The sequence below is a fragment of the Dasypus novemcinctus genome, chromosome 16 (assembly GCF_030445035.2).
Source record: "Dasypus novemcinctus isolate mDasNov1 chromosome 16, mDasNov1.1.hap2, whole genome shotgun sequence".
In the NCBI taxonomy this organism is placed as follows: domain Eukaryota; kingdom Metazoa; phylum Chordata; class Mammalia; order Cingulata; family Dasypodidae; genus Dasypus; species Dasypus novemcinctus.
Window position 1 is genome coordinate 73984639 of NC_080688.1, and position 15291 is coordinate 73999929.

General features: G+C 54.8%; 1 protein-coding gene across 1 annotated transcript in view; it reads left to right on the forward strand.

Moving 5' to 3' along the window:
* Positions 1 to 9862: 9862 nt before the first annotated feature.
* The window catches only part of ONECUT2 (one cut homeobox 2), a 44003-nt gene continuing 38574 nt past the window's right edge, over positions 9863 to 15291 (forward strand). The window contains exon 1 of the mRNA XM_058277787.2: positions 9863 to 11414. Within this exon, the coding sequence (XP_058133770.1) occupies positions 10187 to 11414 (1228 nt within the window). The 5' untranslated portion in view covers positions 9863 to 10186. The remainder of the gene's footprint in view (positions 11415 to 15291) is intronic.

A 15291-nucleotide genomic window follows, 5' to 3' on the forward strand; every position in this document is an offset into this window, starting at 1 on the left:
GGTGACTCCCGAATGTATGCAATATAAGTGGAATCATTGTTCCACTTCCCACCACCTGGCAGCTAGGATCCTATTAATTGCTCTAGGAGAGACCACCATCCCAACTGGCTCGTCAGAGTGACACCAAAACACAGTGGGTGGGGGAAGAAGATAGTTGAGAAGTTACTCTTGGCAATAACACAGACAACAGTATTACTAGCAGCTCCCTAATTGAGGCTGTTTCATGGCATGACTTTGGCTTTGTTCCTGCCCCTCTCCTCCCTTGGTCCTTGTTTGGTCCAAGCTTGGCTCTCCCGCCTTACTATTACTTCTGTGAGTTACCTGGTTTCCTTCCATGGAAATTCTTTTCTATTTATGTTAGTCTAAGGCAGTTACATTCCTTCTGATGCTTATAACCAAGTACTCTACAAGGCACATGGTAGCATTCATATATATTTCTTAAAAGAACAAATAAATTAAAACATCAATCAATCATCGTGGTAATTTTTTGTTTAACACTACAGATGCCAAGCACCCTGGTTACAAAATTTATGTTACAGTTAAATTTTGATACTTACTGTTTTGACAAAGGTTAAGTTCTTTTTTATGCAAGAGTCAAATAAAAAGAAAAATTTTAAAAATTAAACGGCCTTAGATATTATGTGTCAAAGTATACTATGAGATGTCATGACGTTAGCTACCACATGTAAGAAATGGAAAAATATAGTCAGAGTTGGAAACTCTTGGGAATGAGAAGTAAAGAGAGCAGACTAAAGGGCATTATGTATGCAAATAGATTCAGAGAATTCTAAAAATGAAAGAACTCCAAGTATATGTTGTCTTTCACCAGGTGCAGGGGAAGGGTGCCTTGGTGGGCTGGGTGTGAAAATGGCTTTATCTAACTGAACGGAGTTCCTGCATCCGAATAACACAGTATGTTATTTAAGGTCTTTGCAGAAATCTTTCACCAAGTCCAGAATTGACTCAACATAAAATTTTTAAGGACTTTCCACATATACAATTATAAACCACATTTGAAACAGTGTTTTGAGACATGATATTTCAGAATTGCTCTATGAAGTTTCTATACTTCACAGTTGAGAAGTATACTGTGCTAAGTAATTCTATACTATATAATTTCCATTCCTATGTAATTTCTATACTTTATGGTAAGGTAAAAAAAAAAACGACCTAATTTTTTATTAGGTTGCCTTTGACTTAGTGAATCCAAAGCTCCAAAATAGGTTTCCCGCCGTGTGATAGTTGGTAAACCATTACAAAATCCATTAAACCATCTCAGTAAGCAAGAAAAGAGAGGCCATTCTGTGTTCAGTGACCTATACTCAGCCCCATGGATTACACGGGGCTTGAGGCAGTAGGCAGGGCTCTTCTTGACTCTGTCACTGTTCTCCCGGGCCCCAGTGCTCAATTTCCACCAAGATAAAGTCTCTGAAGAACACATTTTGCCAACAAGAAAAGATTGTATCTACTTAAGAGCAGGTTTTTAAAGAGAGGAAAAAAACTATGAAACCTTGGGTTAAAGGTGCTGAAAACTAATGTTTTTGCTCTAGATAGCCTTTATGTTTCCTGTATAATTGGTGATTTTGATAAAGTGTGGTATAAAAAATTATAGGTTGTAATGAAACGTCACATGGCTTTAAATGACCAACAAAAAGGACCTAAAATGTATATGCCAAAAGAGTATCCTCTGCCTTCCAGAGTTTTCCAGATATAGATACCAAAAAAATTTTTTTTTTTAATTTTTAAAGGCTTTCCATACAGTATCTGAATACCTGAAATCCTTCCGTGTTTTTGAGTCGGTTTTGAGGCTCTACCATTAGTGGCCTCTTTAGCATGGATTCGCTACACCTTAGGTCATCTTGTTCTGAGTATACACAAAAATCGTCCTTCTCTGAACAAACCATTCCCGACTCAGTTCCTGGAGCAGAGGAGAGGGAAACCAGCTATCACAGAGGCCGTGGCCCTCGGGGCGCTCCCGGCTCCTGCCTCCGGGACACCGGGACTTGTTGCTCGGCGGCCACGCGCTCAGTTGTCGCCTTGTACCCGCGGGTGCGCCCAGCCCAGAAGCGGGGCGGCCGGTGCTGGGAGCCGATCCCGGGTGCCTGGTGTCCCTCGCACGGCGGAGAGCGCGGCGAGCCGCCGACCTTCGCCCGACCCGGCCTCCAGCCGGGCCGCGGCCCTCCTCGGCCCCGCGCCGGGGGCTGCGGGCACCGGAAGCGCCCTGGGCCAGCCCTTCCGCCGGCAGAACGCGGGGCTGGGCGGGGAAGCGGGGCGGCCCTTTCCCCCCGCAGGCTCGAGGGAGCGTCTCCGCACCCTCCAGCTCTTTGTCTTCACTGTCCTTCCGTCTCTGCCCCAAAGTGTGGGAGAGCCAGGCCTGGCGCCCCCTCCCCGCACCCCGGGCACCCATCTCCTCGGCCCTTGGGCGTGGAGAGGAGCCCAAGCCGGCCGCCGCGCGGGGCCCCGGCCGGGCGAGGTCGTCGGGTCGCGGGCACCGGGAGGGCCCACGCCCCTCCCTTCCCCCCGCGCCCCGCGCACTCCCCGCCGTCCACCCCTCAGCCCGGGAATCAATAGTGGCCGCTGATTTTTCACGTCAATTGCAGCTGTCTAATTCATCAGCGAATAATTAAATCAGAGGCAACCAGGCCTGCCTGAGCAGGGCCGGGTTTGGCGTCGGAGTCTAGGGGTCTCCCCCTCCAGATCCCATCAAACTGGGGCCTAGTTGGGATCTGGAGGGCCAGCGAGGGGACAGGCCTGGCCCCGCTCCAAAGGCTGGGCTCGGGCGCGGTTCGGGGTGCGGGAGGGAAGCAGTCACCCAGGCGCTGGGAATAAGCCGGCGAGGCCAAAGAAATAGAGGGTGAGGGAGGACACGCAGGGCGCTCCTCCGAGGCCTTGCAGCTCGGCACCGTCTCCCCACTTTGGTGCATATTCTCGATTCGCCCCCCTCGGGTGCCCCGCGCGAGACGGCGTTCCCGTTTTGTGCAGACACTCTGCTCCCGCTGACTTTGGGGAGGGAGAGGAAACCCACCCTCCGGAAGCGATCGGGCTTGGAGGAAGATGCAGAGAAGCTGAGAGAAGCGCCTAGAAACGGCATTGATTTAGACATCAATCCTGGCCGGCTCCCTCCGCCTGCCCGAGCCGCGCGGGGCTGCGCCGCCCCCTCCCAGGGAAGCCGCTCCGAGCGGGTCCCCGGGCCGCTGAGGTCGGCGGGACCAGCCCCTGCAGGGACGTGGGCGCAGCCGAGAAGGGGCCGCCGGTGGCGTCGACGCGGGCCCGGCCCGGCGGTGTCTCGCACAAATGCGTCTTCCCCGAGGCCAACAGGTCGCCCGAGTCTGTCCCGAGTCGCGAGCGCCGCGGGCGTCGCTCTCCCGACTGGGCAGAGGGGGCATGGGGAGCTCCCGGCCCCCGCGCCGGGTCGCTCGGACCGCGGGGACCCTGTCCTGCTCCCCGAATGGCCGCGGCCACCACGGCTTACGAAACTGCCGCCCCCAACCCTGAGGTCGGCCAGAGTTGCTTTAGCTTACACGTTTTCAAAGTCAAATAATTCTCAATTTCCAAAAATGGCATAGACAGGATTTTCCAAAGACAAAATACTCCTACAATAATCAGAATGTGCTCTGTTACTTTTTGTCATTTTACCCTGGAAGATAAACTCTGATTCACTTGGGACCTGATACTGGAAGAGTCTTTAAAATATATATAGATTCATAGATATAGATATAGATATAGATATAGATATATAACGCTATTTTTAACAAAGAGATCTAATCGGCATAAATATTTTAAGCCCCTGGAATGGTTTTGTTAGTTTTCAAATAGATATATCTCCTTTTGAAATCAGAAATAAGATTTCTCAGTTTAAAATCATGGCAAAGTCCTTTTTAAAAATAACCTGTACTTTTTTAATTGTCCGTACAAAGATTTTTTAACTTTCCCATTTCATCGAGGGGGGAGTGCTGGGAATTTGTATTAATGCTTAAACAATATTGAATCCTCGATCAAAATAGTTATTTCTAGAGCAAATAAAGGATCGTTTTAAGGGGGTAATAAATAAAAAGCGATGCCCGTGTTTAGTGTCTCGGGATAACTGAAAACGGCTCCACTTTCAGGGAGTTAAATTTGTCCTTTTTACAATCAACTGCAACTTTTGCCTTCCTTTAGGAAGAACAACAAAAAGATTTCACGCACAACTTGACCTGAACAAAGGGACCTCACGCCAGTTTTCCCTTTGTGGGGTGACAATTGGAGGAGAGGAAAACTACTTTAAGCATGCTTGAATTGTACTTTTGAAAACCCACGATGATGTGAAAATGTGAGCACAGGATAAAAATTTTAATGGAAATGGAAGCGAAAGCCGGCGAGGGAGAATTCGTCTTCGTTCTCAAGCTAACAAGTTGTTTCCTTGACGAGCAGCGTTCTTGTAGAGAAAAACTTCTTTCCTTAAGAGCTGTGCTCACCTCTCACCCCACCCGTGCCGAAAGAAAAAGCCCTCTGAGTTTTGCAAGTTCGAAACCTCAGCTTCCTCTTGACTTTTCTGAATTGCGCTTTCTCCCCGCGTCCGACCCCCCCTCCCTCCCCCCCCCCCCCCTCAAAAAAAGTAAAATAAGTTCTCCCACCAGCTGCCGCGGGGATAGCGGCCAGGAAAACTGAACTCGACGGGAGCTCCCAAAAAGGGTCTGCGGTGGGCCCTGAATTCGGGGGCAAGAAAGTGCCCTGGTAAGGGTCGCCGTCGTGGCGCGCAACCGGCGACAGTGGTCGCGTGTGCCCGTTTGCGGGCGGGAGTGGGGCTGGGGCGCTCCTCCTGCCCCCAAAATCCTCCCGCGAGGGTGCCGGGGTCCCTAGAGAGGGCGGGGAGGGGAGTGTGTGTGTGTGTGTATGTGTGTGTGTGTGTGTGCGTGCGTGTGTCAGAGAAGCAAGCGGTCCGTGAGGACGCCAGACTCCCAGCAGTTCTCCAGCTCTGCCGGGGGATGAGGGGCGTCAGGGCCACCCCACTGGTCCCCGGCTTTCTTTAAAACTCAGCCGCTGAGTTTTGACGGAGCTCCGGCTGGCGGCTGCGGCTGGGGACTGGCGGCTCAGGAGCAAGGCCCAGGCTCCTTGGGCCGGGGTCCCTCCTCCCTCCAGCCTGCCCACTCCGTGTGCCCGAACTACCGAGGCAAGGTAGGAGTTCTGCCCAGCCACGCCGCCCTGGCCCGCTCGCCCGCAGCCTTGGCCCCACCTTCGAATCCCGGCGCTGGGACCGGGGCGCCGAGGGCACTTTCCCCGGCGGGCAGGGCTCTCTGGTAGCTTCATTTTTCTTGTCCGAAGAGGGCGGCTGAGGGCGGGAGGGAACCTAATAAGCCCCCGAATCCCACTCCTTTGCGCACGTGCCTCTGTCAAGCGCAAAGTTAGGGGCCGTCCCTTGCCAGTTCTGGTAACCTGGCTTTTTGATTTTCGCAAGATCGAGGGGAGGAAGAGGGAAATGAAAAAGGACCCCCTCGGCCTCACTATCCAGAAAACTTAAAAAAAAACAAAACAAAACACTTTTTCTAGATCCAACTGGAATCTGAAAATTGTCACTGATTTTCTGAACCGAGAGGCTGAAGAGGGGTAGTGAGGCTGGGCTCTGGTTTTCGTTTTCTTCTCGCCGTGCCCAACTAGCCGGAGCTTTCAGACCAAAGGAAATGGAAGCTAATGGAGATATCAAGCAGAGCCACAATTCCGAAAGCTCCTTTTCGCCACAAGCACCCGGCGTCCATCTGCATGTGTAATCACAGCCTCGCGGTGTCTTCATCACCAGCGACTCGGAGGACAGGGGAGGAAATTCTCCGTAGTTAAAAGTATCCTCTATTACCTCTACTATTATTTGTGTATAGCAACATAAGAATTCCCCCCTCTGAAAATTCCCCCACAATATTGAAACAAACGCTTGAGGCCCTTCTGCGAAACCATTACCATTCAATGACTAGAAAATTGCCCTCCTTAAAAAAAAAAAAAAAAAAAAGCAGAGGAAGCAGCACCTCTAAGAGACAACAAAAACTTTCTCCCGCATAATCCTCGCTCCCGGAACGAGAAAGAAATGATATTGACTTACCCCCGAACGGATGATGTGTTTGATAAGGGGGGGTACTTTTTTGAAGATTTCTGTTCGGGAGCTGCACAGACAGCTGCAATTCATGGGCGACGCTGATTGCCAGAAACGCTATGGATTGGCATGGGGTCTGCGGCTCACAGAGCCTGATCAATACCCCCACACTCACACGCCAGATGGTTTGGGGAAGGACAAATATAAAATAGTCCAAATCAACCCACCATTATGTCTTTTTGTATTAGTCTGATAAACCTGGTTGTGGCACAAATGTGTTCTCCCCACCACGAAACGGTGGCGATTTTGAGCGTGTGGGTAGAAATATAAACAGCCCTCTTCCCCAGAGCTGAGCTGCTCTTTGCTGTTGTTTAGCAAAAACAAAGCTGTTGGGACCCTTCTTCAGATTGGGTTTACGAGTGGTCTGTTTATTTTTGTGGGTGAATAATTTATAGGATTCTATTTTCATTTGAATGTCCTCTCTCCCTCTCTCAAAGCTTAAAAAGCATTTTAATGTGAAAATACGTATGGAAAGCTCTGATGGTAAATACTTTAAGATTTTTCCTGCTATTGCTAACTCAGGTTCAGATTTTTTTTCTTTACAGTGCAATGACCAATGTTTATTGTAGAAGCTACATTTTATTTACATGCTTTTCACCCATTTTAGTGTCCCATTTTGAAGACAATTGGAGCTACAGATATGGTACACTAAAAAGTATATCATGCTCCTGATATACTTGATGTTTGGGGCAACTGTTTGTCTAGATCTGAATAGTCATGAAATAGCACTCTCGCTACCACACATCTATACAGTATGTGAGTGAAATGGAGGTGGGGGCAGGAGTGTACTTCAAATCAAAAGGAAAAAAATTCTGAGAGAACTTCTGAAGGTTAGAGTATGGATGCTAAACAAGAAGAAAGCAACTATTCCTTTTGTTTTCTATATAAAGAACTATAGAAAATGAAACATCAACGATATGTCAGAACATATTTGAAACTTATTAGTATTGGTATTTTTTAATTACCTGGAAGTAGAAATTAAATATATATATTTTTTCCTTTTTAGAAAGAAAGGGGAAAGAGCATCCAAACCTGATTCAGTAAAAATTAGAGTGTTGACAAAACAAGAACACTCATTTTCCTTTTAGATGGGTTTGGGGTTGAAATATAAAATCTAGAGCCACTATTAGTAACACACTATGAAAAATCTGCTTTAATCTGGCCCAATGAAATTATACACAAAGAAGCCAATATACAGTTTCATGATTTCCCTGAGATCGCCAATATTGATCGAAGAAAGGGGGGAGGGATGGTGGGAGAGAAAGAGAAGGGAGGGAGGGAGTGGGCTTAGAGAATCTGCAACGCACCTTTCAACTCCCCAACACGTGACTGCTCCCAGGCACACCGAAATGTAATTCTCAGGAGATTTATCCTGGTGGCCTGGTAAATGAGTTTATCATTTTGTAAAATTATTTAAATGGCAATGTATATACTTAGGTTTCTTACAGAGGCCGTACCCACCCGTTGTTCCAGCCTGGGGTCCCTGGCCACTCCTCAAGCCTGAAGCCACAGCAGTGAGGCTGCCCCCAGCACTGGGGCGCATCAGATGTGCTCCTTGGCCAGCCCTCCTTTTCTCCTGCCCCAACTTCCATCACCCAATACTCCTGGACCAACAGGAGGTTGCACCAATGAACTTTTGTTCAACTCAGTGTGTATTTCAAACATTAACTGCTTCAAATTATCCCGAGTGTTCAGTAGTCACAGATAAGACGGGGAGCAGGAAGTCAGACCACAGGACAGGACGAGGGGGAGAGGAAAAAGGCAGAGAAACCAAAAACTGTGTTGTTTTACCTGGCTCATGACGTTAAAGATGTGAGCAGCCAGGAAAGTATGTCTAGCAAAGCCGGGGATGGGTCACTTTGTTACTCAGGGCTTTGGGATCACGGAAAAGCAGCTATGTGAAAGAACAATTGGCAATCGTCTTGGCCAGAGCTCAATAAAGTTGATCTATGAATAATGTCACTGTAGATTCATGTGACAGGATGTGTTGGGGGGGGGGGGTGTATTTTTTTGCGTTGTAGCTAGAAGAGACAGGAGGGCAACTATAAAAGGTCACCAAGACTAAGAACTGAATTAAATGAATTAAACCTTCCTCTAGAGCCAAGAAGGCACATACAGTATTCCAGGCTGTGTCCTTGTTTTCTTATCAAGTTTTCTCTAACAGCTGGAAGTGGTTGGAGGGGGCTGTCTTAAGAAGACCCCCTGCTCTTCTTTTGACAGCTGATCAAAAGAAAATAGGTCACGCTTCTCAAACTTATGTCCACCCTGTCCTTAATTACTGTCTCTTTAAACAAAGGCAACATCTGCGCAACCTCAGCTAGCTTGAATCTTCGGAGGCAGAGCGCAACCTGCTTTGGAAGAATCTGTTACTTTTAAGGCTTTCAAAGCCTGACGTTGGCCTCTTCTGGCTGTTTTCAATTCCGCCCTCCCACCCAACCACACACACACCCGACCGCGGAAATCTCCACCTCCTCTTTTCCCCAGCTCCACTCCTACCCCCAAGGCAGGGGTTGCCAGACAACGGAAATCTAGGAAGACGAAGGTGCACTTTTCAAAGCTGCGATTTGTGAGCGTTCTGGATCTTGCCCCAGCGCTGGTCTTTTCAGAAACAAAGGTTTAAATGTGCAGATGTCGGTCAAGGCTCCCTGTCACCTACCCGCAACCGTAACCCGGCGTTCCTCTCCCGGGAACCGAGAAAAGCGGTGTGTGTGTGTGTGTGTGTGTGTGTGTGTGTGTGTAGATCCGCGGGAGTCGTCCCGGCTGCTTTGTATACTCCCTGCACCCAGGAGAAGTTTGCTCACCACCAACACCAGCGACAAGCCTCCCCTCCTGCCACCCTCTCCCCACCCCCACCCCTCTCCCAGCTCGATACTCTCCCTGTCCTTTCCAAGTCGCCGACGGGGCAAGCACTTGGTCACCTTGAAACCGCAGCTCCGGGAGTTCTAGTTTTGTTTTGCAATCTAGCAGGACCCTTCTGAAGCCTCATAACTGGGAGATTTATGGGCTTGCCGGGTAATTAAATGATGTTATTGTGTTAACTTTGCCTGCAAACGGCAGCCCGCGCTGCCGGTGGGCTCGCGCCGGCGGCCGCAGCTTGCGGGCGGCGTGATCGCGGGGGCTTCCCCCGCCGCGTAGATTAGGACAGCTCCGGTCTCGGGAATTTGACATTCATTAGAATACATTAGCGCCTGCATCTTAAAAGGCTCAACTACTGGCTCCCGGCTAGGGACGCTCGGCGAGTGGCTGGCCGGGAGACCCGCGCTTGTGTTCACGGCCGCCTCCAGCCAAGGCTTTCGCTCCCGGCTGGCAAGCCTCGAGCCAACCCTGGAGGTGAGCGCAGGGGACCGCAGCAATGCCCCTTTTTTCCAGATCGCCGCGGCCCGGGAAGGAGACAGCGCGGCATCTTTAACATAATCTCCCTCCCTCGCTCGCACTCTCTGCTCTCTCTCCCTGCTGCCCCCTCCTTCCTCCTCCTCGTCCTCCCTCCCTCTCCTTGACGTTTGATTCCAGGAGCAGAGGAGGAAAAAAAAGGCACCGAGCCGTCAGCCAAACGTGAAACGCGCGGCCCCGCCCCCCCGCCGGCCATTGGCCGCTGCGCTCGGGAGGCCCGCCCCCCACGGCCGCGACGGCCGCCGAGTGGCTGCTCGCGGCGCCCGTCGGCCGCGGCCCCGCCCCGGGCCCGGGAGGGTAGGTTGGCTGCCCCGGCGAGCGGCAGAGCCCTTCTGGACAGCTCCCGCTCACCCAAACAGAAGACGTCGGCGCCGGAGCGGGCTCGGACATGGCGAGGCAGCGCGCCGGCCCGAGCGCCGGGGCCCGGTGATCCCTCCCTCCCTCCCCGCCCCTCCCCTCGCCCGCACGCCCGCTCCGGCCGCCCGCTCCCCGCCCCCACCCCGGGCGCGCCCGCCCGCCGCCCGCAGCCCGGGGCGCACACCCGCACGCACGCTCCCCTCGCACACTCACGCACTCCCGCGTCCGGCCCGCGCCCGCCGCCGAGCCCCGCCACGCGCGCCCGACCAGCCCGCGGGCCGCCCCCGCCGCCCCCGCCGCCCCCGGGCCCCGATGGACTGAATGAAGGCTGCCTACACCGCCTATCGATGCCTCACCAAAGACCTAGAAGGCTGCGCCATGAACCCGGAGCTGACAATGGAAAGTCTGGGCACTTTGCACGGGCCGGCCGGCGGCGGCAGCGGCGGGGGCGGCGGCGGGGGCGGCGGGGGCGGCGGCGGGGGCCCGGGCCATGAGCAGGAGCTGCTGGCCAGCCCCAGCCCCCACCACGCGGGCCGCGGCGCCGCCGGCTCGCTGCGGGGCCCGCCGCCGCCGCCAACGGCGCACCAGGAGCTGGGCACGGCGGCGGCGGCGGCGGCGGCGGCGTCGCGCTCGGCCATGGTCACCAGCATGGCCTCGATCCTGGACGGCGGCGACTACCGGCCCGAGCTCTCCATCCCGCTGCACCACGCCATGAGCATGTCCTGCGACTCGTCGCCGCCCGGCATGGGCATGAGCAACACCTACACCACGCTGACGCCGCTCCAGCCGCTGCCGCCCATCTCCACCGTGTCGGACAAGTTCCACCACCCGCACCCGCACCACCACCCGCACCACCACCACCACCACCACCACCAGCGCCTGTCGGGCAACGTCAGCGGCAGTTTCACCCTGATGCGCGACGAGCGCGGGCTCCCGGCCATGAACAACCTCTACAGCCCCTACAAGGAGATGCCCGGCATGAGCCAGAGCCTGTCCCCGCTGGCCGCCACGCCGCTGGGCAACGGGCTGGGCGGCCTCCACAACGCGCAGCAGAGCCTGCCCAACTACGGGCCGCCGGGCCACGACAAGATGCTCAGCCCCAACTTCGACGCGCACCACACTGCCATGCTGACCCGCGGCGAGCAGCACCTGTCCCGCGGCCTGGGCACCCCGCCCGCGGCCATGATGTCGCACCTCAACGGCCTGCACCACCCGGGCCACGCTCAGACCCACGGGCCGGTGCTGGCGCCCAGCCGCGAGCGGCCGCCCTCGTCGTCGTCGGGCTCGCAGGTGGCCACGTCGGGCCAGCTGGAGGAGATCAACACCAAGGAGGTGGCCCAGCGCATCACCGCCGAGCTGAAGCGCTACAGCATCCCGCAGGCCATCTTCGCGCAGAGGGTGCTGTGCCGGTCTCAGGGGACTCTCTCCGACCTGCTCCGGAACCCCAAACCGTGGAGTAAACTCAAATCTGGCAGGGAGACCTTCCGTAGGATGTGGAAGTGGCTGCAGGAGCCCGAGTTCCAGCGCATGTCTGCCCTGCGCCTGGCAGGTAAGCTTGGGGGACGTCCGGGGACAGGCTGTTGGGGGCCGGGCCGGGAGTGCTTGCGGCCAGGGGCAGCGTGGCCAACCCCTCCTCTCCGTTCTGGCCACCTATTTTTCCTCCTTCTTGAAGTGTTTCTTTCTTCTTCTTCCATTTCCTTTCTCTTCTCCTCCTCCTCCTATTCCTCTTCTCCCTCTTTTTTTCTTATTTCTCTTCCTTCTTTCCTCTGTGCCCCGAACCATCATTGACCACCTCTCTCCCTCCCCCACCCCTGTCTCATCCACGCTCACCCTAGTGTGCCAGCGTTTGCCTTCTCCGTCCCTGTCCAACCATCCCCAGTAGTGGGAGGCAGGGTGGGGGTGCGCGATGTCGCTAGAAGTCCTCTCTTTCCAGGAGTCCCAGAGACCGGCACGGCTCTTATTCTAAACCCCCCTCACTTGTACCCTTTTTTAGACAATACATTTCAGTTTTCCAGCTTGCCTTGTCTCCCGGGGCTTTGCATTCAGAAAGGGAAAAAAAGTCTCTCTCACTCTCCTACCCACCACCTCAGGCAAACTTCTTTGGTTACAGGCAGGGGACACAGCCTAGACAGCGCGGAAAGCTGGAACAGCGCTCCGGGGCCGGGCTGCCGGCGTTGGCGTGGGGACTTTCTGCCCGAGCTTGACTGAAAGCGCGGGTTCGGGCCAGCTGGGGTGCCACTGCCCACGCCGAGGGGAGAGTGCAAGGACGAAGGTTGGGACTGCCACATTCACCTACTTTGGGAAGACTGGGGAGGAGAGTCCGAGAGTGGAGAGTGCCCTGCCTGACTCGCCGGCGGCCCTTGCTCGGCTGCCAGCGCTGGCTGGGATTTGCCTAGGTTTGCCTGGGCTCTGGGAGCCGGGAGGCGCTCGTGGTAAGAAGTGCTGAGAAATTAAGATGCAGGTTAGTTAATGCATCTCGGCCTTGGGCTGCAGGCTGCGCCTTTGCATTAAGCGGGCGCTGATTGTGAGCCTAGCGTGGCAGCGGGGAGGGCCGGCGGCCCACGGGAAGGGACTGGTCGAAGCGCGGTTTACATTGTTCAGGAGCCTGCTCGGCTCTTTGTGCCTCCTCTAGCGGCCGTGCCGCGAGGTACAGCCCTCTATTGTTCTAGGAGCACAGAAACCTCCTGTGCGGGCGGCGGGTGCGGGAGCGAGGGGAAGACGCAGCAGTGGCTGCGACTGGCACGCAGTTGCGCGCTTTTGTGCGCACAGACACAGCGCGGCATGCGTGGCGACTGCGCTGTCCCCAGGACCGAGTCGCAGGCTGAAAGGGGCTAAGTGTCCCGGCCGCTGGGGAGGACACACAATACCCTCCTGCAGGCTTCTCTCCGGCTGGAGCGATCTCTCGGATCACGGGCGATCTGGGCCACAATTTGCATAGGCGCAAATACTAGGACGCGGTGCCCAGCCCGCGGAGCACGGCAGCTTTCCGAGGGTCTATCTCAGGCTCCTATCCCTGCCCTCCGGGGCTTTCCACGCACGGGTGAGCCCGGGTTCCACTCTAAGGTCGCCGGATGGCACTGGGGGATATGACAGGCAGCCTGTTCAAGGTGGCTTGGGACAAGGAGGCTTTTTCCGACTTTGACAGCCTCCTTTACCTGCTGTTGGAGGATTCTGATAGTCGACCTGTAATTGCCACACAGCATCGATTGAGCTTTGAGAAGGTAAAGCTTTCCCCCAAAGAGCTTCCCCCCAATAAGTGGACTCTGAATATACTTTTCATGGATTTGGAAATCTACTTTCTCTTCCTCCTTTAGCTTACTCTTCATCCTCTCCCACAATTTTCTCTGATTTGCTCTTAGTTTCTGGCAAAGACTAAGCAGTAAGTAGAGAGTGGCACGGAAAAATTCAGACTGGATGCCTACTGGCAATTCCAAACAGTGTGGTACCCCTTTGTCTTAAACCCCCAAAATTTGTCAGGCCCGTTCTGGCAGGTTTTAGCACCGGGGTGGCTTCCTGGCCACCGGAAACAGAAGGGCTTGGCAGCTAGTTTTGGGAATACAGTTAAGGGAAGGTGACAGCTACTCTATTCTGGCCCATCTCAGAACGCTGCCGCCCCCTCACGCCTGTCACATAAAGGACAGAGTTTTGAAAGCACGCGCCAGTTGCCTATGTAGGCTTGAGAGCGCTGTGAAAAAGTAAGGCTTTACCTTACCGGCAGGTAGTCAGCTTTTACTGACTATTGTTGCTGGGATGAGGGAAAATGTGGCATACGGGATCACCCACCTCCACCCAGGCCTGCGGAGCCCCAGGGGCAGGCCTCTGGGACTTCCCAGAGGCTTCTTGGAGGAGCAGCCCTGAAGCAGTCTCTGTGGGAGACTGAAAGCCTCCTCCAGAGGATGGGAAATTCCACCTTGCTCAAGCATTCAAATATGTGTCTGTTTTATTACCCCAAGTTGAAAAGGGACAAGAGCTTTAGCCTTTTTATCTGGCCATTTTATCAGCCACTACAAGTGTGCTGAGAGGTTATTACATGGTGGCTTTTCAGTTTGGGGTCAGTAGATCAGTCTCTTCAGACATTGATGCAGAAGCTGAGGCTGGAGAGTAGGTACTATGTGCTCACGAGTACTAGAGAACGGGAGCACATGGAGGAGGGAAGCATAGGCCTTCTCTGCCTGATGGATCAGTCAGAATCCCCGCTGAGGGTCCACACTGTCGCATCCGCGATTTAAACAAACTCAAAGGAGCCGTGGGTCCGCTCTGCCAGAGTCCTGCTTCCGCGCCTCCAAGCGACGGCATCACGCCTCCATTCTGCCCAGACTCGGCCTCTTTTCTCCTCCTCTAACTTCTCTTTCTTTCCCTCAGTTGGGCCCCTTTGGTTCCTTCCAGACGCCCATTCAGATAGTGGTTGGAGGGATCTTAGAATGAAGATGTCTGATTTGGGCCCACTAACCTCGTCCCTACCGAGGTAGGCCCGGTGGCGGCAGAAGCAGGGCCTTTCTCTCCTTCCCCACCCCACACGGCAGCGGCTCTCCTGCCTGCCAGCCGCTTGGGCGTATGCACAGTCCAAAGTGGTATTTCAAAGGGAAAAGAGAGAAGACTTCAGGGAAACTCAGAGTGCCCCAACAGGAGGAGACGCAGAAACAGACTCCACGTACACGATTTAGATATGAAAAGGTGGAGAGAGCAGAAAGGGTAGGCAGCGGCACGCAGTGGGGTCTACTCGGCCAGCACTGCAGGTCGGATTTTAGGAACCCGGCAAGCGGCGGTGAGGACACTCTCCCGCGGGTTCCAGCAGGCAAACGCTCTCGGGCGTTGAGTCCAAGAGGCCTGGGGGCCAAGCTCAGACGCAGACAAGAGGGGGTCGAGGGAACCCTGGCAAGAACCTGGAGGAGCGCCCCCGCCGAGGAAAACCGAGTCTCGGTGGCCCGGGTGGTTTCCTCCACGTTCCGAGGACAGAGGGAAGCCCGGGACTAGATTCCCTGCCGAGGTGTCTGCCTCCTGTCAGCGGGACTACCCTGGGGCGCGGGCGGCCTGCGGCGGCTCTGCCTCCCGCGCCTGCGGCACGCCAGCGTGCGGCCCTCTGCAGGCGGCAGCTCCCAGTGCGGCCGCCTGCGGCCGGGAGCGGCGGGGCCCGGCGCGGGGCACCACGTGCAGGCAAGCCAGGGACATCTTCGAACTATAGGGACCGGCAAGCATCTTGGGTGCCGAGGGGCGGGGGCGGAGACGGGGCCCTCCTCTGCAGCGCCTCCCCGCGTCTCGGGCAGCTGGGCCCGCGGCTCCCCGCCCAGCTCATCTCTGCCCCGCAGTTGAGCTCGGAATCCGAGCCCAGGAGACCGAACGCAACCCGCGCCGGCGCGGATCAGACGGTATTTTTACTTGATGAGCGGGTCGGATAAATAATTGAAAAGCTCGCTGGTGTCCTTGCC